At 34.6% G+C, this 24,026-nt stretch overlaps 1 protein-coding gene and 1 non-coding gene across 2 annotated transcripts; one reads left to right on the top strand and one right to left on the bottom strand.

Annotated features, from left to right (window-relative positions):
• Positions 1 to 2,198: 2,198 nt before the first annotated feature.
• On the bottom strand, positions 2,199 to 2,304 carry LOC120185874. The gene has a single exon (XR_005522162.1). It is a non-coding gene; the product is annotated as a small nucleolar RNA R71 (small nucleolar RNA).
• Positions 2,305 to 20,721: 18,417 nt separating this feature from the next.
• Positions 20,722 to 23,089, top strand: LOC120185624 (DNA-directed RNA polymerase II subunit 4-like). The gene is made up of 7 exons (XM_039189796.1): positions 20,722 to 20,790; positions 20,875 to 20,951; positions 21,043 to 21,151; positions 21,769 to 21,846; positions 22,154 to 22,187; positions 22,284 to 22,352; positions 22,778 to 23,089. The coding sequence occupies exons 2-7, from the start codon at positions 20,903 to 20,905 to the stop codon at positions 22,853 to 22,855; spliced, it is 417 nt and encodes a 138-aa protein (XP_039045727.1). The 5' UTR covers positions 20,722 to 20,790; positions 20,875 to 20,902; the 3' UTR covers positions 22,856 to 23,089.
• Positions 23,090 to 24,026: the final 937 nt, after the last annotated feature.

Below are 24,026 nucleotides of genomic sequence, written 5' to 3' on the forward strand. Positions count from 1 at the left end.
GACTCAATTTCATATCTCATGTTATTTTTGCACTCGAGGTGAAGAAGATAAGAGTAACAGATACATAATTTCTTTAACAAGATCTACTGACGTATGATGTCACTTTTACCAATATATTCATTAATCGTATTTTTTAGTATGCTTGTCATGTTAATATAGCCTTAGAGATGATCATTCTTACAATGAACGAGGGACTCGGAAATATTTTTTTAGAGTAGATACACATTGTTAAGTGTATAAAAGTACTATATTTTCTACTTATTTACTCAACTATTGCTAGACTTGGGTCCATTTTAGTTGCATTATTAGTCATTCATGCATGATTTCATAGTTTCCTTCATCGTTAAGTTTAATATTACATTTTGGTTGGTTTTTTGGGGAAAAGATGTTGTTGGTGTGTGTTAATTTGTGCAAGTTAGGGATTGCCTTGGCAAACAGGAATTGTCGTGGCATTGGAAGTTGATTTCTGAAGGATCTGCCGAGTCGATTGCCGCAGATGACTAGAGAAGTCCACCTCATTCAAGATAAGAACGACAAGGAAAAAAATCCTAAAAATCTGGAATTCCATGCAGAATTTAAGGAGACAAAGAAGTCTAATTCACAAGGAGTTTAAGGATAAAGATAAAAGAGATTTATTACCTCTTTTATTCCAACTAAGACTCATCCTCATCAACAACCAATTTAACCTAATAATCTCTTATAAATATCAATCAAATCGCAATCTACAAGGGGCCGACTAGAGAGAAAAATCGAGAGTTGATCACAAGTTTTCTTATTTTCTTCCTTTTTTTCTAATTTTATGTCTGGGAATTTTTATATTGTATTTCTTTTGCACCCAGCCATGAACTAAACTAAATTGGCTTGGGCTATTGGGTTTTTGTGGTTGTGAAAACATTTGGATTTGTTTAGGTTCATTTATTGCAGTTTAAATTCAAAGTTTGTTCATTCTTGGTTCTTAATTTGATTTCGAGTAAATTGGGTGAGGATCTTGAGAATTATTCATTTATCTAATATCGAGAGAGTTAGATTCAAGAAACGAATGAGCACGATCTTCATTCTAACGAATGTTGGTGAAGATTAATCCATCTTAAGGATAAGATTCAGATTTCAACGGCTAAAAGGAGCGCAAGATTGGTTGTTGTTCACCCATGGTTAACACAGGGATGTATCACCAAGGCATGCATAATTAATTAGTTCTTCGGGTTATGGATAACAAGAAGACATTGAAGAATGCTTCGCCGAGCTTTGAAGGGAGGAAACTAGTTGTTACAACAATTGAATAATTTTCAGTTGTCACGGAAATCGATTTTCCTCGTCAATCAATTGCTCAGACTATTCATACAGTCATCACACCACAACTCACGATAACCTGGCTTGCTCTCTTATTCAATCACAAACTTCTTTTATTTACTTGCATCTTTATTTTACTTGTTAGAACACATAGTTACACCAATCCCTATGGAGACGATATCTATTTTATATTATAACTTGCTACGTGAATACTTGCAACAATTACGAAGCACTCAAATCACCCAAAAAGGTTTAAGAGCTGTTGCCTGGGATTAGCAATAACGACTTTATTTTTTTATTTCTTGCACCTTTATTATTATTATTATTATTATTATTATTATTATTTCTCTTTCTTTTTAGATTTAAGGGGCTTATAATTTGTTGTTTTGCATCTGTGTGTGACCAGGGCGAGACCAACATCACCAAAATATCCATTTGAACCTGAAATAAAGTGAGTTTTCATAAAAGAATATACGAGCAATGAGCAGCAATGAGAGACCAACTCGTTGACTCAATTGGCAACCAGATAATTGTAAGGAACAAACCCATTTGAGACTACTTAGAAGAATATCTTAACAGTCTCAATCCATGAGTTGTCACACCTGAAATAGAAGTCGCTTACTTCGAATTAAAACCAATAATATTGAAATATGATCAACACAATTGATCAATTTGGCGGATCGGTAATGGAAGATCTCAAACAACATCTCAAATTATTCCTGGAAATTTGCAATTCATTCAAGCAACAAGGAATCCATGAGGATGTCTTAAAGCTAAAATTATTCCCCTATTCACTAAGGGATAAGGCCAAATTGTGGTTGAATAGTATCATGTCCGAATCTCTAGAATCTTGAATAGATTTATGTCGAGATTTTCTTGCTAGATTTAGTTCTATAAATATGACTGATAAATTGTGTAACAATATTACTTCTTTTCGACAGGTAGATGATGAATCCATGTACGAGGCTTGGGACCGATACAATGATTTTTTACTCAAATGTCCCATTCACAGATTCCACTATGGACACAAGTGACGATATTCTACAACTCAGTGAATACGTTGACGAGGATGATGCTAAATGCTTCGACAAACGGAACACTTCTCGACATGTCATAGGAGGAAGCAATGAAGATTCTGAACCATCTTGTCAAGAATGATTATCGATTTTCAACTACTAGAAGAGGAGGAGTTCGACGTAATACCATAATAAACGAGCTTGATACAACAGACACTATTTTCGCACAATTGGCTACCTTAACCAACTTGGTTAAGAATATACATTGACAAAGCAATCCACAGGAGATCAAGGTAATAAATTCCTTTTGTGAGTTATGTAATGGTAACCATGATTCTTTTGAGTGCCCACAAAACCCAGAATCTAGCTTCTATATTAGAAATTACAACCAGAACAGAATGTGATATCTAACACGTACACTCCAACTTGGAGGAAGCACCCAAATTTTTCATAGGGTAACCTGAATAATACCCTCAATCAGAATAATCACGATACATAAGCATCAGTATTTCAGTAGAATATGCCAAGGCAACAAATGCCACAACAACAAGCAATACCATCCAATTCTTTGGAAAATTCTCTCAAATCTTTTATTTTAAAAATTGAATCTTACATGGTTGAGAATAGTGGTTTCATGAAAAGGACGGGCGCTTTCATTATCAGGAATGAGATAAGACTGCAGAACCAAGAGGAAACTTTGAAATCCTTGGAGACACAAGTCTAATAATTTGCCCAGAACTTGAATACAAGACCACTAGGTGGTTTACCCAGAGATACTGAGGTAACAAAGGGAGTAGGCCACGAGCAATGTAAGGTAGTCACCACCCAAAGTGGGCGAAAGCTAATTGAAACCCCTGCATAATCCACGGATAAAACTCAACTGGCAGAACATACCTATGTTTAGAAAAATGCATCCAGCAACAATGCTATGATCGATATTGATGAACCGATGATTATCCATGTAAGTCTACATGCCTTGGTAATTCCAGATACAAAAGCAAGTACATCTATCAAATTTCAAACATACGGGAAGTATGAGAAGATCTGAATTCCACCACCATGCCCTCAAAGGACGAAAAGACGGAAACAAGAATACTAGTTCAAGAAATTATTGGACATCTTGAAGCAAGTTCACATCAACTTTCCGTTGGTTAAGGCGATCGAGCAAATGTCAAACTATGTTAAGTTCCTTAAGGATATTGTCTCTAAGATAACTAGGCTATGAGAGTTTGTAACAATTGTTGTGATAGAGGAATGCATGGTCATGTTGCACAACCGAATGCCACCCAAACTAAAAGATCCCGGTAGTTTCACAATACCATGTACAATTAGAAATCATTATGTCGGGAAGGCGTTATGCGATCTTGGAGTGAGCATAAACCTTATGTCTAAATATTTGTTCACAATATTGGGAATCGAGAAGGTGACACACATGCGACAGTTATGCTACAGCTTGCAGACATATCATATATTCAACCAGAGGGAAAAATTAAAGATATACTGGTAAGAGTTGATAAATTTATTTTTCCAACTGACTTCGTTGTTTTAGATTGTTGAGAAGATGAGTTCACTCCTATTATCCTTGGAAGACCATTTCTTGCAACGGGAAGAACCTTAATTTATATCGAAATGGGATAACTCACTATGAGAGTGATTAACCAACAAGTTAAACTGAATGTTTTTCCAACCTTAAAGTATGCTGATGATCCAGAAGAATGTCAAGTTATTCACGCCACCACCGAATTCAATTTTGAAGTAAATGAGAATTACCGTGACAATTCTATTGTCGAACTAGAGGAAATTGATGAACCGGATGATAGAGAGCAAGATGTAGCCCACTGGATAGTAAATCGACCAGGTAAATATTTCGAATCATAAGACTACTTAGGTAAAGAAGGAAAACTCGAAAAGTCTTTTAGAGAGAAACCTCCCATGTTATAATTGAAACCATTACCAGGGCAATTAGTACTTCTTTTCAATTCTCGACTGCTCACAATAATCTTTACCATGAAGGTAAACTCAACCGAATAAATTGTTCACAGTAATCTTTTAGCTCTATAACACTCCGCTGCTAAGGCAAGTTCGGTACGCTTAATGAATACTAAGTAGGAAAGATAGTCGTGAATAACATGAGTGAATAAAAGTCTTCACTGGATGACTCTACCTAAAAGGCTAGGGGGATCGTTGTTGACAACATCTTACTACTCAAGTACTCGTAGGTAGTTATGATAAGCTGAAGCTCTAGTTAAGCTAAATAGTAATTGTTGTGACATCTTTTGCTTTATTAATTACTTTGATAATTATGATATTCTCTGCAAATACCCATGGTGGTAAACCTTCTTTACTAAGAGCACACACATACACGAGCATCATAAGTTGATTTGAGTTGATTTCTTGTTATCTTGAGGTTTGAAGGTGATTGGCAGAAAATTCCTAAGGTTTTAAAGTAACAGGTGCAAAACAAGTATAAGATTGATGTTATCTAATTGTTGTGAGGGAGTGGATGTTATGCATTGCTTAAGAACAATTAATAGTTCGAGTTTGGAGGTGTGTTAAGTGCACAAAAGTACTATATTTTCTACCATTTTACTCATAATTATTGTTACACTTGGGCCCATTTTAGTTGCATATTAGTCATTCATGCATGATTTCATATTTTCCTTCCCTGTTAAGTTTGATTTTACATTTTGTTTTTTTTTGTGTGGAAAAGATATTGGTGTGTGTTAATTTGTGCAGGTTAGGGATTGCCTTGACAAGCAGGAATTGTCGGGCATTGAAAGCTGATTTCTGAAGGGTATGTCAAACCAATTTTTGAAGATGACTGGAGAAGTCCACCTCATTCAAGATAAGAACGACAAACAAGGAAAAAATCCTAAAAACCTAGAATTCCACACAGAATTTAAGGAGATAAAGAAGTCTAATTTGCAAAGAGTTTGAGGATAAAGATAAAATAGATTTATTACCTCTTTTATTCCAAATAAAACTTATCCTTATCAACAACCAATTTGACCTAATCATCTCCTATAATATTAATCAAATCGTAATCTACAAGGGGGCCGACTAGAGAGAAAGCCTGAGAGCTGATCGTAAGTTTTTTTTCTTTTTCTTTTTTTTTCTATTTTCATGTTTGTGAATTTTTATCTTGTATTTCTTTTTCACCCAGCCATGAACTAAACTAAATTGGCTTGGGTTATTGGGTTTTTGTGGTTGTAAAAATGTTTAGATTTGTTTCGGTTCATTTATTGCGGTTTAAATTCAAAGTTTGTTCATTCTTGGTTCTTAATTTGATTTCGAGTGAATTAGGAGAGGATCTCGAGAATTATCCATTTATCTAATATCGGGCGAGTTAGATTCAAACGTTGGTGAAAGTTAATCCATTTTAGGGATAAGATTTGGATTTTAATGGCTAAAAGGGGCACAAGATCAGTTGTTGTTCACCCATGGTTAATGCAGGGATGTATCACCAAGGCATGCATAATTGATCAGTTCTTCGGGTTAGGGATAACAAGAAGACATTGAAAAACGCTTCGCCGAGCTTTGAAGGGAGGAACCCAGTTGTTACGGTAATTGAATCATTCTCAGTTGTCATAGCAATCGAGTTTCCTCGGCTATCAATTGCTCAGACTATTCATATAGTCATCACACCACGACCCACGATAACCCGACTTGCTCTCTTATTTGATCACAATCTTCTTTTATTACTTGCATCTTTATTTTACTCGTTAATTCAAACTTCTACTATCACCAATTTATTATTTTTACAGTGCAAGGAGTTAGAGCACAAAGTTTTGCCAATCCCTATAGAGACGATATCTATTTTATATTATAACTTGCGACGTGTATACTTGCACCAATTGCGAATGAATCAAATCACACAACACATATATTAACAACACAAAGTGGATGTGAACAAACAAAATTTTATGGTAGACACAAACTAATAAAATAAATTATTAATAGAAGAAAATTCAAATTTCAAAATAAAAATAAGATAAATCCCACTAATTACAATAATTGTTCCAATATATTTCATCCATCCCCAACTATACCACCATATCAAATTCATATAACATGCTTTTCAACAACATATATCTTATACCTTTTCGTATATGATCTTTCCATGGATCAATATTCTAGCATGCTCTTGCCTCTAGCTTTGGAAGAGCCCTCTTGCAAATTACACAAGCTTCAATACAACACATGAATAATATATATTACTATAAATTCATATTAAAAAGCCTCTAAATACTTTAAAAATAATATGAATAGTGCTTTTCTAACATGAAAATCACATCTCCCTCTTCACAACCTCAAAACCCTAGCCTTTAGTAAAGACTTAATTACCCTCACATATCACTTATTTTCTTTACCGAAATGTAAAGGATTAGATTATAAAACTAATAAAATTACCTATTTTCTATACAAAATCAACCAAATCTTGAAAGATTTCCTTAGCTCAATCAATTCCCACGGTTTGGAGAAGATGAAGAGAAAAGGAAAGTGGTAAAATTATATTTTCATTCATCATTATCTTATAAAATCAAATGAAATAATAAACCCCTTAAAGTATTATTATCCATTATCTACTATTTTTTTCTTGAATAATAAAATATTTTTTATTTAATTAAAAATTATACTAATTTCCGATTAGCATTTACATGAGAACCAATCATTTTTTATGGTTCTTCTAGTTTTTGAAATTTGTTCACTTTGATTCTTGAAACTTTTACTTATTCACAAAATTACCCGAAATTTGTCAATTATCTTGAACAACGTTTATAAATCATATTCCACCAATTTGGAAAATTATCCTTCAAACTTCTAAACTTTATGATTTAGTCTAAAAACCAAACTCCAACAATCATTTTTCAAGAATGACTTGGCTTTGTTTGGGAGTACTTCTCCAAATGAACTTTTCCAAAACAACATTACCATTTTTATAGCTTCTTGGTTTGAGTCAATAATCACTTTTAAACATGTATTTTTGGTTGAAAATGAATTGTTTGTGAATGTTTATGCATTTCAAACAGAATTTTGAGCCAAAAATACTACCATAAGCATTCCCAAACGACCCCTTAACTTACTTTAAGTCTTATTATTATTTTCTAATCTCAAAAGCTAATATTTTATGATTAATATAAAGAAATCCAACATTAAATTTTTTGAAGCGTTATAATAAAAATAGTCTAAATCATCTATCATTTTCATAAAAAATAGAAAGACTAATTAAAAAAAGAGAAAATAACCTCAGTGACCGAAAATGCCTTATAATATACGATTTTGACCAACTTTTTTCTGATTTGCCAAAATGACCAACAAAATCGCAATGCGATCTCTAAATCGCAATGCGATCTCTAAATCGCAACGCGATCTCCAGTATCGCAAATCAGTTTCCAGATTCGTAACACGATTTTGACTATCGCATTGCGATTTTCCAAATTCATGTTGCGATTTTAGAAAATCGCAATGCGAATATGTAAATCACAACGCGATTCTGACTATCGCAACACTGAATTTCAAATTCGCAACAGGTTTTAATTTCGTAACACAAATGTTTTGGGTATATAACTACGCAGCAGCAACAACTCATAACCTAAATCCCTAAATCGCAACTCATTCCATCTCCATCTATCACTCTCTTCGATGACATTCGTTCCTATATCTAACGACATCCTATATCCATCGACATCCTTCCCCATCCGGCAACAGGTTTTAGTTTCGCAGCTTGTTTGTTTAGTAAATTAATTTACAATAATGAAATCATCTAATATTGATCATGTTTGGATAGATTTATGTTTTGGAGGGTTATGGGAGAATGTTCATGGTGTTTTATAATATATGCCTTTACCCATGAATCTTCAACTAAATCTGTCATTGAAAAAGTTAACTTATGAAACTCTAATGTTACGTGTTGCAAATAAATTGAATTTAGAGCTCCTAAGTGGATTTAGGTTATCTTATCAGAGAAAAGGTAAAGTTTATTTATTAACCGACAATGAAAATGTTGAACGATTCATTACTTACATTAGTGTTTCGCAAGATGATGTTACATTGTATGTTGTTGAACCTAGAAGTAGTGAAGTTGGGTCAGTAGCGGGTAGTAATCAACTAAGTTTTTCAACCCCAGTTTATGGTGCTCAAAATTTAATGGTTCCACCACAATTTCATCACCAAGCAAATTTTGTTTCACCACATTTCCAATACCAAACACAATCTCAAAACCCACAACCTTTCCTTAATCCAAATTCCAATCAACTTTCAGCACCAAATTTCAGTTTTCGTATTGACCAGTTAGACGATGATGAGCCAACAGAAAAAATTGTGAATACTAGTCAGTATTCGAAATTTGAACTTGGTCAATACCCGGATTTTGATCTTGGTCAATACTCGAATTTTGATGATATTTCAGAAGAAGAAACATACCCTGCGTGTAATGATTTTGATATTGGTCAATACCCGAATTTTGATGATAAAACAGCCGCTGCCGAGGAAGATGTTGTTGATGATAATGAGGAGGAAGTTACGACCATGAATTAATATGTTGAACGTCCATTATGTAATTCATATAACCCTGAAGAAGAAAAAGAAGAAGAATAAATCCCCGAAGAAAAGTCCCTGAAAAAAATGCCATGGGAGTATAACTGGAATATGCCAGAATTACTTCAGATACCGGAAGAAGAGTTGGTAAAGATAGCAGTTGATTATTACTAGGGATGGCAATGGGTCGGGTCGGGTCGGGTTTTTGGGCCACCCGACCCGACCCGAGAAGAAAGGGTTTTTCACCCGTGACCCGACCCGACCCGACGAAATTAAGGTTTCACCCGACCCGACCCGACCCGAATATATGACTTAGAAACCCGACCCGACCCGACCCGACCCGAAATAATAATAATAAAAATTTTATTCAATGAAAACAGTGACTTAATTGAAAAAAATTATATATGGAGGGACATTATTGTAATTATCCCTAATATATAGGATAAAATATATATATTTTCGGGTCGGGTCGGGTCGGATTTTTTTCACCCTAAACCCGACCCGACCCGACCCGAACAGTACATTTAAAAAAAACCCGACCCGACCCGACCTGAACCCGAAATTTTTTTAAAAAAATCCGACCCGATCGGGTCAGGTCAGGTCGGAACCCGTCGGATTCGGGTTGAGTTGCCATCCCTAATTGTTACACAAAAATTATTCGTATCAAGAAAGATGATTGTTTTGATACAAAGGAAGACTTGAAGATAGCTTTGTAAACGAAATGTGTGGAAGATGGCTATCAACTAAAAGTTAACAAATCAAGCAAAGATCGTTTCGAAACAAGGTGTATGATTGACAAAAACTGTACATGGCGTATGATTGCAAAGAGGATAAAAGATTGCGAAATGTTTCAAGTTAGGACTTTTATTTATAAACATACATGTTCAAGAACCCAAGTTTTTCCTCACCATAGACAGGCAAACAAAAAGGTGTTGGGTGGTTTTATGGCTGAGTTAATGTTTTTGAATGGCAGGGTATATCGGGGACATGAAATTATGACTGACATGAATGCTCGGTTCAAGATTAGTATCTCATATTCTCAAGATTAGAGAGTCAAATGTTATGCCTTGGAATTGTTGAGGGGGTCGCCAGAAGCATCGTTTGCCCAACTGTCGGCTTATTGTCACAATTTAAAGTTGAAAAATCCTGGGTCGGTAACTCATATCAAAACAGATAGAGATGGACGCTTTGAGTTGTTGTTTATCGCCATTGGTGCTGTGGTTAGTAAATCAATATAATTTTGTTGACTCATTTTTGTTAGTTACATGCATTTCACATTTAAATGATTATATTTCTTGTGTATATTATTTTGTAGATTCGTTCATTTATTTCTTGCATGCGCCCAGTTATTATAGTTGACGGAGCACATTTGAAAGGTCGATACCTTGGAGTAAACTTATTAGCAGTAGTTATGGATGCTAACAATGGGATATTGCCAATAGCTTACGGGGTTGGCAAATCTGAAACCTCTGATTCATGGACATGGTTTATGGGGCATCTTAGAGATTGCATAGGTCCTATTAGCAATCTGACAATCATATCCGATAGGGCAAACTCAATTGACAACACTGTTAGAAGGTGTTTCCCAGATGCTTTTCATCGACTTTGTGGTGTTCATTTGTATAGAAATCTAAAATCAAGGTCTGCTGGTATAAAAAATCACAAATAGAAATACTGGAAGGCTGTAAAAGCTTATCGAGAAGTGGATTTTAATAAGCATATAAATTGTTTAAGACGTGTTTTGCCTCAGTGTGCTCAAACACTAGAAGATGTCGGGTTTGAAAGATGGTCAAGAGTACATCAACATGGAGCAAGATATGGTTTCATGACGTTTAATAGTGCAGAATCAATCAACGCTCTAAGTCGTCATTCCCGGAAATTACCCATTACTATGTTAATGGAGTTTTTTCGAGCCTCTATTCAACAATGGTACTACAAGAAAAGAAACCATGCAAGTATTATTTCTTTAAATTCGTAACTTATCATATATTTTACTAAGTATTATTTATTTAAATTTACAGGAACATTGGAACATCGTGTTACACCATGGACTGAAAAAAAGATAACGAAACGTAAATGGGCTTGTCGATCTAAATGCAAAGACGTGTAGTTGTTTGAAATGGAAAACATCTGGTTATTCGTGTGGCCATGTTATAAAAGTTGCTCTTCATCTAAACCAAGATGATTCAAGCGCATACACTATGGATTGTTACACTACAGAAGTATATTGACAGACTTATGCCGAGATTATCTACCCTATTCCACATCATTCTGAGTGGGACATACCAGATGACTTACAAATAGTTTTGCCACCAGCCATGGACAGAAGGCTACCTGGCCGACCAAAAAGTTACAATCGTATACCGTCTAAGGGTGAAGAGAAGAAAAGATCGACATGTAGTTGGTGCAAGGAAAGTGGTCATACAAGGTTGATATGTGGATCACCAGTACCATCACAATCATCTTTTCCTCTACCAAAATATGAATCCTCATCAAAATCCAAAGCTCATATGGTGTCAAGTAAAAGACAATCAAAATCGCAATCAAAATCAAAATCTCAATCACAACCGGCTTCACCTTTTGGGACTATTAACTTAGGTGATTTGTAAATGCAAACGTTGTATTATGTGTATTTTATGTGTAAACTTTTAACATTTTCAGTTAGGCATGTATTAGTAATTTGAGTTTGAACATTGCTATGATCTGTTCAGTTGTTATCACTTATTACACATTCATTTGAATATCGCAACGCGAATTTGACTATCGCAACGTGAATTTGACTATCGCAACGTGAATTTGATTATCGCAACGGGAATTTGACTATCGCAATGCGAATTTGACTATCACAACGCGAATTTGACTATCGCAACGCGAATTTGACTATCGCAACGCGAATTTGACTATCGCAACGTGAATTTGATTATCGTAACGGGAATTTGACTATCGCAACGAGAAAACCGTAAACTGTATTTAGACTATCGCAACGCGAATTGACTTTCGCGTTGCGATTTTGGCTTTCGCATTGTGATTTTAACTTTCGCATTGCGATTTTGAGTTTAGCGTTGTGAAAGTGTACATTCAACAGGTCTTTTGCCTTCAATATGATGCAGATTGAAATCAACAAATCAACTTTTACATTTCAATCAATTAAACAAGCACAAATAAGAATTATTTACACATCAATTAAACAAATCAACTTTTACAAATCAACTTTTACAAATCAATTAAACAAGCAAAAAATAATAATAATTCTTATTTTCCTCATCAATTAAACAAATCAACTTTTAAGAGTCAATTAAACAATCAAAAAAATGTACCCCAGACAGTTGTTTATGCACCCATACATCAATTTCACGCAGCTCACTTCAGGATTAACCTGCAGAAACCAAACATTTGCTCAAACAACACTTTCTACACATCTAAAACCAACAAACAAAAAATTATTGAATTCTAGGTACTTAACAACACTTGCATTTGACTTACCAATTGTTTATGGACACTTTCATAACGCGGATGCAGGTAGGCAGCGTCTCGCATATATCGCTCTAGCCATAAAATGCCGAAACCACAAGCCTACTGCATCTCTATCTCTATCGGTGGGAGATAGAAACTGTATACTTCCTATCGTCAAATGCTCCAAGCACATGCATACGAGAGGACCACAATCCCCTCTGGCTCCCTGCGTTTGTTGTGGCGCGGTCTCGTCTCTGATAACTGTAACATTGAACTTCTTTGGCTTCTTGTTTCCAGAATAAGTCCAATAATTAATCACATCCAAGAATTTAGCCAAATGAGAGCTCCGTCCCTTAATAATATCTCTCAAATCAGACAATGATATGTAATTTATCATGCTGTCATATACTTTTGTCTTCAGGGATGGGAGCTGAAGCTCGACGAGAAACCAATGATTATGTTCCAAAACATGGATAAATACATGCAATCATAAGTAATAATTCAATTGCGCACTTATTTATGACCACCTTTAAAATATTTAAAAAATAAATACTAACCTTATCGACCTCCCACCATGCAGGATAAAGTTTAGATTGTCCATTACCCAACACATATGATTCATCTCGTTGAGTCTTCAAATGAACTACTTGAAAAGACGTCGGCATAATTTTATATCTCGTATTTTTTTATTTTTCCTCAATTTCCTCATTATTAGAAGACGTGACACCCATGCATCAATATGTTGTTTTACAAAAGAAGACATATATTAGTGAATTACATAAATTTAAAAAAAAATTAATCAAAATGAAATATAAGAAAAATATAAGACTTACCCCTCATTGAAATAGCCATTGTCTTCAACCCCTAATAACACACCCCACCAAGACCGATCAAGCAACAAATACATATCATCGTTGAGTTTGTATATGTCAGCGTAACACCCTTAGCTCCGCTCATGTAGATAAAAATCAACTGTGGTCTTAGCCCAAAGGGTATTATCCAGAATTGTTTCCGGTAGTTTTCTCTTATCCACTTCATCTGCCAGAATGGTACTGGCCGGTAACTCATACGAAAGCCAACACTCATCCATCATGTCCGGCACGTGAGAGGGTTTCTCAATAATTTGACATATTACGCCGTGTGAATCGGGCTCTTGAATGGTGGGAGAGACCTCTTCAACGATAATAGGGGCCTCTTGAACGGCGGGAGGGGACTCTTGAGGGATGATAGGGGCCTCTTGAACGATATGAGAGGCCTCTTGAATGATGACAGGTGAGTCGGGCTTCTTCTTACGGAGTCTTCGTACTATTGGGGTGAACAGAGACGTAATGGCATGTGCACGTCGTCTGATGCATGAACCCCGTCGTGCAATAAAAACCCGACGTAAAGCATCCACCTTATCGGGCCGCTAAAAATAAATTAATACATAAATCAGTAAATAAACAGACATGATATTAAACAGTGAAAACAAAGAAAAATATGTTTCAAACTTGCACGGTATCACCTAAGTCATTATCTATCATAGTTCACAAAATGCATCACATAACATTCCAGAAGTAAGCAATGACTATCGCAACGGGATAATCACAATGCGAAATAAAAATCGCAACGTGAAAATTGCAATGCAAAAATGAAAATCGCAACGCGAATTTAGTTTAGCATTGCGATTTTGGTTTTGCGTTACGATTTTCTCGTTGCGATTTTATTTCGCATTGCGATTATCCCGTTGTGATAGTCAAATTCGCGTTGCGATAGTCATTTCTGCGTTGCGATAGTCATTTTCGCGTTGCGATTTTAAGTTTCGTGTTGCGACTATTCTTCTTCTGCAAATTGAAACTTGAATAATTGCATTACTTCAACCAAAGACAAACAAAGACAAATACTAACTTCACAGGATTATTTTAGAACTGTTTAGCAGTATTGGCAGCAACCGAATGAATTTACTAAGCAATCTAAGTGAAATGGTTAATCTAAGTGAAATTACGAGTAAATCAAGTTAAATATGAAAAATCTTAAACTTACCTCGTTACGTAGAGTATGAACCTCATTCTGCAATAATGCTACCATCTCACGTAGAGCGGCTACCTCACCACGTAAAGTAGATACCTCATCACGCCATGCACCATTGTCATCGCGTAAAGTACCGACCTCCTCACGTAAGGCATTGACCTCATCACATAACTCCCCTAACTCATCCCGTGGAGGTGGAGAACAGAGAGATAAATTCGTGTCATCTTTTTCGGTCGCCTATCATGAGGTGATGGTAGAGAAGAGGCTCGATGATGTGACGGAATAGGTGCGGCTCTCGTGTAGAGGTGTATAGTGTGGTCGATCAGGTGATGGCTCTGGGTGAGGTGATGGCTCTCGAAGTGGAGGCTGCTCATCATCTGTGCCATCAAAAAAATGCTTACTAGCTTGCCACCAATCAGTGGCAAGCTCAGCCTTCTTGGGTGTCAGCCTCTGTAATGGAGTGTTGGCCTCCTAACAATATAAAAGCTCAAACAAAGTTAAACGTGTACTAGTAATAACTTGTTTATATATGGTAGTATTTGTGTTAACTTACACCATTTATTATCGTATACCATAGTAACTCTTCCCAATCCAACAGCCGCCGTTTCTTCTTCCAGGAAATAGCCCTATGAATATCATTTAAAGTTTTTAATGCATATGTGTACATGCAAGGAAAAGCCTCAAATATCCAAATCTACAAACAATATAATACACAAACATTAGTAATTGTTAAATAATTAATTATAATTTTGGAAACATTATATATAAATTCTTACCTTAAAGGCCCAAATAAAGCCTGACAAAGTGTATTTGGAACCATCGCCACGCAAACTTTTTCGGTCATCAAAGGCAGACGACAACTTATTCCAGGTAGCTTTCCATAGATACAAACCCCACGGAAACAGGTTCCATGCATTTAGGTCCTCTACCAATAATATTAGGTCCTTAGAAATAGGTTGTCTGGCCTCTCTGCCTAAAAAGACGGCAAGCAAAAGTACTAAAAGGCATACTCGGACAACATCGACGTCATCCATCCGAGTAAAACCATCTTTCTTATTAAATAATCTCGTCAAGTTGTCGACGTGTAAATTCGGCTTCTCCATTGACAGCTCAGAAAAACTCAGGATAACCATGATGGCGGGTATATGACTAGTGTATCGACCTACATCATCGTGTCCGAAGCGTAGACCAGTGATTAAGCAAAACTCATCCCGCCCAAAACACGTATACGCCGGTGGAAATTAAACCATATCTCTTCATTACCACATTTTATACTCTCGGGTAGATCGCTAGTCATGGTCTGAATCTACAAATGGGTCAACATAGCATCTCCACCCGGATGTTGTACTTTCAGCCATGGCCCGAAGCAAGTATCCTCAAACAATTTTATTTGTACAAGTGAAAGCTTCGACGCAATTGTAGTGACTAGGCTTATTTTATTCCTTAAGGTCAATTGAGCCGAAAAAAAGTTCTACAAAAAAAAAAACATAGTTAGATATACCAAAACTACACTGTGAGATATACCAAAAAACAATATAACATAAGAGTAGTAGTAGTTTATTCTTCAAACTTAAATTTGCAACACTGTGAATTACGTATTTGTCTTTTTTTTTTGTTGAAGTAATGCAATTCATTCAAGTTTCAATTTGCAGAAGAAGAATAGTTTTTGAAACTTAAAATCGCAACACGAAAATGAAAATCGCAACACGAAAAATGACTATCGCAACGCGAATTTGAAAAGCAACACGAAAAATGACTATCGCAACGCGAATTTGACTATCGCAACGAGATAATCGCAACGTGAAATGAAAATCGCAACGCGAAACTAAAATCGCGTTGCGATTTTGTCGTTGCGATTTTCATTTCGCGTTGCGATTTTCATTTCGCGTTGCGATTCTCGTTTTCAAATAGTCATTGTCTAAAATTGAAACTTGAATGAATTGCATTACTTCAACCAAAAGACAAAACAAAGACAAATACTAATTTCACAGGGTTAAAGACTAAACAGTTTAGCAGTATTGACAACAATCGAATGAATTTAATAAGCAATCTAAGTGAAATTGTTAATCTATTATTGAAATTACCAGTAAACTTATCATTAATTTCAATATGAAAAACCTAATAATAATGCAAAAATTTCAAAATAAAAATAATTAAAAAAATAACCATCGGTGGTTGATTTGGTTGATTTTCCATTTCTAACCGTGAATGATTGTGAGGGTGGCTCTGAGAGATGGAGATAGACGGATTTCGCCGGAGATGGGGACGGATTTCGTCGGAGATGGGGACGGATGTCGCCGTAGAGAGTGAGAGATGGAGATGGGACTGAGTTGTGATTTAGGGTTTTAGGTTATGAGTTGCAATTACGGGATATATTAATATTCGTGTTTGGAATTTAAAAATAAAATACGCGTTGCGATACTAATGGCGCTTTGACAATCACATTGCAATTTTGTATTATCGCGTTGCGATAGTCAGAATCGCGTTGCGATTTACATATTCGCATTGCGATAGTCAAAATCGCGTTGCGAATCTGGAAACTGATTTACGATACTGGAGATCGCGTTGCGATTTAGAGATCACATTGCGATTTTGTTGGTCATTTTGGCAAATTGAAAAAAAATTTGGTCAAAATCGTATATTATAAGACATTTTCGGTCACTTAGGTTATTTTCTCTTAAAAAAAACATAACTCAAATTATACGAAAAGGAACAGAGAAAAAGAATAGAAAAATCCAGTAATCGACGACTATCCCAAAGTTGGAGTTATCAAATACACTAAGAGCCCTTCTCATCTCTCATCAATTGACTATAATCCCGAGTTAAAGTATTTCAAAGTTAGTGAAAACCAAAATTAGTATATATTTTACTTAAAATGTGTAAAATGGAACTTAAAGGCTGGTTTTGAAATTTGATTGAAAATGGATGTGAAAGCATTTATTTCAAAGGATTAACAAGGTTCACCCATAAACCTAGACTACAGAAAAAACTGTACATTGGAGATGAGAATAAATGCATATCAGTGCTTAAAAAGATGAAAATTTTATAACAAAAAAAAGAAGCCAATAACTCTACTGATGGTTTACGGGTTTTGTTTAAAGTTCATCAAGAGGTTCTTTTTTATCTGAGCCGTCCCCCTCAACCTTCTCATCTGCCTTCTGCAAGGTTTCTGCTGCATGTTTATCCGTCTTCTGCACAGTTTCTGCTACAGGTTTCGCCGTCTTTTCAACAGTTCCTGGTGCAGGTTTCGCATTTTCTTCAACATTTCCTTTACCGGTTTCAACCCTTTTCTTCATTGCTTCTTCACTGTCAAAGACGAAGAACAAACAAAACATGTCAACCATATACCAACGTTCGGCATGTTATTAAATTACGGCCTCATCGTAACGTTTTTCAATGTCACTGTGAACCACAAACTGCATCCGTGACATAAAATCATAGTTTAAGGAAAGAAAGAAAAAAAATCAAACCATGGAATCGTACTCTTGCTTGGGTGAAGTGAACTGCAATCGGAAATCATGGATGATTGTTTTGATTTTTTCCACAGAATTTTTATGGGCATCCTTCAACAAAGAAAGGGTGTTGGATACAATCTTGAAGGGAGATGGCCTGCCATCAGTAGTGGTCTTCTGCTGCTGATCACTTTGACTGATCACGGGTAGGATTTGATTCGAAAGAATGAGAAGAAACAAGAATGTGAAGCATCTTCTTGAGATGTTCATTTGCTTAAATTTGAAAAGAAAGAAATAAATAAATAAAAGGAAGCGTTGGGCATTTGATCTTAGCTTTGTAGTTTGTAGTAGGTAGTTTCGAGCATGGTTTTCAGAACCGGACCGGTTAACGAACCGGTCATGTTATCGGTTCACTGGTTCAACCGGTCGAATAAGTTCGACTGGTCGGAAGAACCGGACGACGTCATAATTATTTAAAAAATTAAATAAAAATATAAAACAATATTTAATAAAAAATAATTTTTTATATCACAAGTCATATTCAAAGCAAATCATAATATATATAAGTTAAAAATTATAAAATCAAGTGAAACAAAATGATTCAAATTAACTACAACATAATATTTAAGGTAAAATATATTAAATAATAAATATAATTATATAACTATAATTAAAAAATAAATTTGGAGCTAAAAAAATCATAATAAAATGATATTATTTGGTTTAATATTTTTTTTAAAAACAATCCCATATAGCTAGAGGTGCACAAAAAATCCGAATATCCGATTTTGTGCAAAAATTATCCGAAACCAAATTTGGGAAAAACCGTTTTTTTTTAAAACCGGATCGAATATTTTAAAACCGGATAGTATAACCGGTTTGAGAAAAAATTGGACGACCGGATTTTTTACCGGATTTAAAACCGGTTTGAAAAAACCAGGATAAAAACCAGTTTTTTATCTGGAAAAAAATCCGATCTAGGGTTTAAAAAATTGGATGACCGAATTTTTTACCGGATTAAAAACCAGTTTTTTTAAAAAACCGGTTTTTTTCAAACAGAAACCGGTTACACCGGTTACATCATCTGGCCCTCCAAACCGGTTATGATCCGAACCGGTTTTTTTATAAACCGATTTTTTGGTTTAGTGAAAAAACCGGATCGGTTTTTATCCGATCAGGATCGGATTTAAATCCGGCTATGTGCATCTCTACACATAGCTAAGAAACATAGAAGAGCATCCCAAAAGTCTAAAAAGAAAAAAAATATGAAAACAAAACAATCTCACATGACTAAGAAACATAGAAGAGCATCCCAACTAACTTCTATAAATAATAGAGGTAATTTGACATTCAAAATCATGGAACATTTTGGTGAACATTGAGTGAACTATTCTTTCACTTTAATCAAGCTCGAATATTAGGCTTCAATCGAGTTTTTAAATTATTTTTAGTTCAAGTCTTTTCGAGTTCAAGTTTCAATATTATATTTCGAGTTCGAGTTGAACTTAATAATTTTTAGCTCGTGAGTTTGAGTCGAGTTGAGCTTACTTTTAAAGTTTTCAAGTTCGAGTCGAGCTCAACAATACTCGAGTTCGACTTGGCTCGTTTAACAAACGACGTCGTTTGGTTTAATTTGTTTTTTTAAAAAAACAAAATTGACGGTTTTTTCTGATTTTCAACCGGTCTGGTTCGAACGGTTCAACGATTCCGGTCGATTCACTAGTAGCGGTTCAACCGGTGTAAATTGAACCGGACTAGACAACGATTCCCGATTAAACTGACCGATCCGATCCGATTTTCAAAACAATGGTTTCGAGTTTGTTCGCGTCGTATTAATTAAAGGAAAGGAGGCTTTTTCGCCTTGCTTCTCTACCACGTATGAACATTTCAAAATGTATATATATATATATATACTCCGTGTATTTATTATTTCAAATTATAATAAAATATAAAAAAGTTATTTATGTATTTTATAATTAAAACTAAACTAAACAATATCTATTTTTATTATTAAAATAGTAATTCAATCAAGGCCAACCAGTGAGTGAAAGTTTCTTTGTCGATTCACTATTACTATTACTAAAATCGCTACTCGTCAAGTTCTTGTAACTTCTTATTGATTTTCTTATTTGTAAGTAATTTTTTTAATTGTTAATAATGGTTTATTAAAATTTTGAGGGTGTCATAATATTATTAATGTACTTTCAAATACAAGTTTAATAGTTTATTTTGTCCCTAAAGTATACCAATTTTTAATTTTGGTCCTTATTTTTTATTCAAATTAAGACTTAAAATACCGTTCGTTAAATGGATCAATTCCTTTCGATTGAAAATCATGGAATCCTCAAACAAATCAAAACACGCTATATGGCTTCTTTTATATAATCAGCTTAATGTTTGATTTGGTTTAACTATATTGTTTTTTTACCTTTTAATCCTTCACTTTTTTATTAAAATTCATTAATAATAAAAATGTAAATCTATTTTAAAATTAAATATAAATTTAATAAATTAAAATAATTATAATCCATATTTTCTAAAAAAATTAAACTATAAAAAAATCATGGGTAAATTACACGTTTAGTACCCCAACTATCACTTTTGCTTTGTTTGGTCACCCAACTATTTTTTTAAAATTATACCCAACATTTAGTTTTGATTTCATTTTAGTAACTCGTTGTTAAAAATTAACGATGATATTAATGTATCATCATAAAATAATACCACGTCATCATTGAAAAGAAATAAAAATGTCACGTCATCATTTTTGTTAGTATTTTAACAGTAAGTGACCAAAATAAAATCAAAACATAACTTTGGTATGATTTTGGAAAACAAAATAGTTAGATGACCGAAAATGAATAAAAGTGATAATTGGGATACTAAATGTGTAGTTTACCCAAAAATCAATTACCAATCAGAGCCTAGAGGAGGAAATATTACACGTATAAATAGATGAAAGATTGAGATTCATTGAATCCAATTTAGGTTTCTGCCCCCTAGCCGACCTCTCTCCTCGAAATCAAGCACAGGTGAAAGAAGCCATGAAAATCCATACAATTAATTTGTTTGATCTTATCTTTTTATGATTTTATAATATTGATTTTTTTTTTCAGAAGAAAAAAACACCCTACTTTTTCAATCATGTCCGGTGAAGAGGAAGAGAACGCTGCAGAGCTCAAAATCGGAGAAGGTAATCCGCCCCTTTTCCGTTTTTCTCAATACATAACCGAGTAAAATTATTAAAACCCACAATCTTATTGTTTCTCTTTTGTTATGGGCAGAATTTTTGAAGGCCAAGTGTTTAATGAATTGTGAAGTGGCTTTAATTCTTGAGCATAAGTATGAGCAGATTCAGCAAATGTCTGATGATCCCACGAATCATGTTTCCCAGTGAGTTCAATAAGCAACCTGTTAATTGCGTTAATTTTTCTTCTTATCCTCTCTTGTTTAGTTATATCCATGTATTTGACTTACTAGGGTTTCTGTTTAATTTTGATGACATGATTTAGAAAATGTAGCCGCTTTTAAAAATGAATTTCCAACATGGGGGAAAACTATGTTCCATGGAAATAGGATTATTGTATGTCTTGTTGTTTGTAACATTGTTTCCCGAATTTCTGATTTTGTTGTATCAACTTTCTATCCTGAGGGGTTTGTTCGGTGTGTATGATAGGATTGATTAGTTCGGTTGGGTATATGGTGTATATGATTGTGTAATCCAATAAGGGGGAGAGTGAAGGATAAATCCTAGGCTTATGCTGAATAAAGAGATGGCACTTTTGTTATGCATAAGCCAAAATAAAAGAAGAAAAAAGAGCAATCTACTTATTAGTGTGATCCTATGCTATTATATTATGCCCTTAATTCCGTGCATCAAATTGGAACCTAATTGTATAATGTGGATTCTCTGATGGGATATGGCGTTTAGAAAAATTAGCATGCCTTTATTGCAGTTTTTCTCTCACACTTGATGTAGTGAATGGTCGTCTTTTGTCTTTGTTTCACAGAGTTTTTGAGAAGTCACTGCAGTATGTAAAGCGCTTTAGCCGTTATAAAAATCCAGATGCTGTTAGACAAGTTCGAGAGTATCCTCTAAATTACCAGAATTCCTAAATAGACTTTATTTAAACATATGTGCATGTTTATATACTGCTGTGGATAAGCTTTTTGGGTGCTCCTCGGGTGCTCCTCCTCTCCTATCAGTTGCTTTGTCTCAGGACATCTTGACTTGTTATCAATACTTTTCTACAATCTGATAAAAGTAGATGGTGTTGTTTTATCTTCAACTAATATAACCTCTCATGACATTGTTGATAATGTTTGCACTTGGTCTGTTGCTTTTCATATGATATGTAACTTGCTTCACTTTTGTGAACCTTAACTGACATTCAGAATTCTGAGTAGATATCAGTTAGCTGAATTCGAGGTGAGGATCTATATGTGGAAAGCAGTAAGCTTAGAATTATGATGTTAATGGCAATGTAGAAAAGTTCTTCATATATTGTGTTCTATGCTTATGCAGCTTTGCGTTCTTGGCAACCTGTGTCCTGAGACTGTAGAGGAAGCGATTGCTATGGTGCCTTCCATCAAGGTATGAAATGCTAAGCACGCTCCGCATTTAATTTTACAACTTATGTGCCCATTTTTCTCTCATTGTTTGAATAGTAATTGATTATTCATCCTTCTTCACTTGCATTCATGTTGAGATATATTTCTTTGGCGTTTCTCTCTGCCTACCCTTGTATACTTTTCATCCTTTTGATATGCATTGTCTAGTACGTATGTAGAGGGATTTTGATGTTTCGATGCCCGCCCCCGCCCCCGCCCCCTCTCTCGTCCATGAAAACAAGGGCAATGACTCATCAGATGCTATCCCACCCCTCTAGTGCTTTTGAGGCTAATTTGATTTCTAGATTTGATATGGTCTCTTGCTGTTTTTAGCTAGAATTTACGGATAATTAAGATTAAATTGTTAATTTTTCTCTAACTTATAGCAACAAATTGTCTTTGATGCAGACTAAAGGGCGTGCTCATGATGACGACGCCATCGAGAGAATGTTAAATGACCTGTCCCTTATCAAGAAGTTTGAATAGTGGCCACTAAACCCCTGGCTATCTAAGCAATTAATAGAATGTTAAATGGCGCTGCCTCTTGTAAAAATACCTGTTGGGACCATTGCATTTTTATCTACTGTACCCGTGATTGACCTTAAAATCTTAAGTTTGTCGAATGGTTTATGTTATGCTATTTTATCATCAATGCATTGCAAATCTGCATGTACGGATAAAGGGCTTTAGCAATGCATCCTGGCGAATTTTATTGATTTTTATACTCTTCTTTTAATGATATTTTTTAAGGTCACTAGTTACCATAATGTAATTATTCATCAAATGCAACAATTGCATTTATTATTATTATTATTATTATCATTTAGAAGGCAGTGTAAAGGTTAACCCTAATTGTCGCTAATCTGAAATTATTTACCATGGTAATCTTGTTCAAGTGTAAAGTTCAACTGTTTCAGATTAGCGTTCTTGAAGACAATACGACATTCTCGAGCACCCAGCTCTTTTCGATTATGTCGTTTACTAAATAAATTTATTATTTTTGTTTAAAGTTTTTTATTACACAATAATTCCACCACCCCGAAGACAATCTCTCCACAATTGATTAATGTCTGATGAAGGTAAAGAAAACACAAAAAAGAAATAATATAAATTTTCACTCCGACGAATCCTTTTGCCACCGCCAGAGGGTCAGCAAACAGCTCAACCTGCTATAATGAAATAAACCAACAATATATATATAAACCTTTCTTCGTTTGGATTTGTTCACGAGCCCAACGATTAGTGAGATCCAATCGTTGATTTTATTTGAGCATGAGATTAGATCTTAGACTAAAATCTTTTCAAATTCATATTTAATTAAATTCGATCCCAACCCATATATACAAATTTAGCTCAAAAATATTTTTAAACCTTTTTTAAATGTGCTAAATATGAGCTGAAATTAGATTTTCACTTCCTTAAATTTTCCATCTATTCTTCTTTTCATTCGTCTAAAAGTTTATACAAATCATTGACGGATAATTATAGATTTTATTATATGAGATGAGATATTAGAGCTACTCGAAATTGTTTCAGTTAAAATTTGGTATCCGATTCGAAAAGCTCGTGCATAACTTAAAAAAATATTTTTTAAAATTTTAAATTAGATTATTAATAATATTTATATGTCATTTAAAAAAATATAATGTAATGCTTT

This window comes from Hibiscus syriacus, unplaced genomic scaffold (genome assembly GCF_006381635.1).
Source record: "Hibiscus syriacus cultivar Baekdansim isolate YM2019G1 unplaced genomic scaffold, ASM638163v2 tig00113124_pilon, whole genome shotgun sequence".
Taxonomy (NCBI): Eukaryota; Viridiplantae; Streptophyta; class Magnoliopsida; order Malvales; family Malvaceae; genus Hibiscus; species Hibiscus syriacus.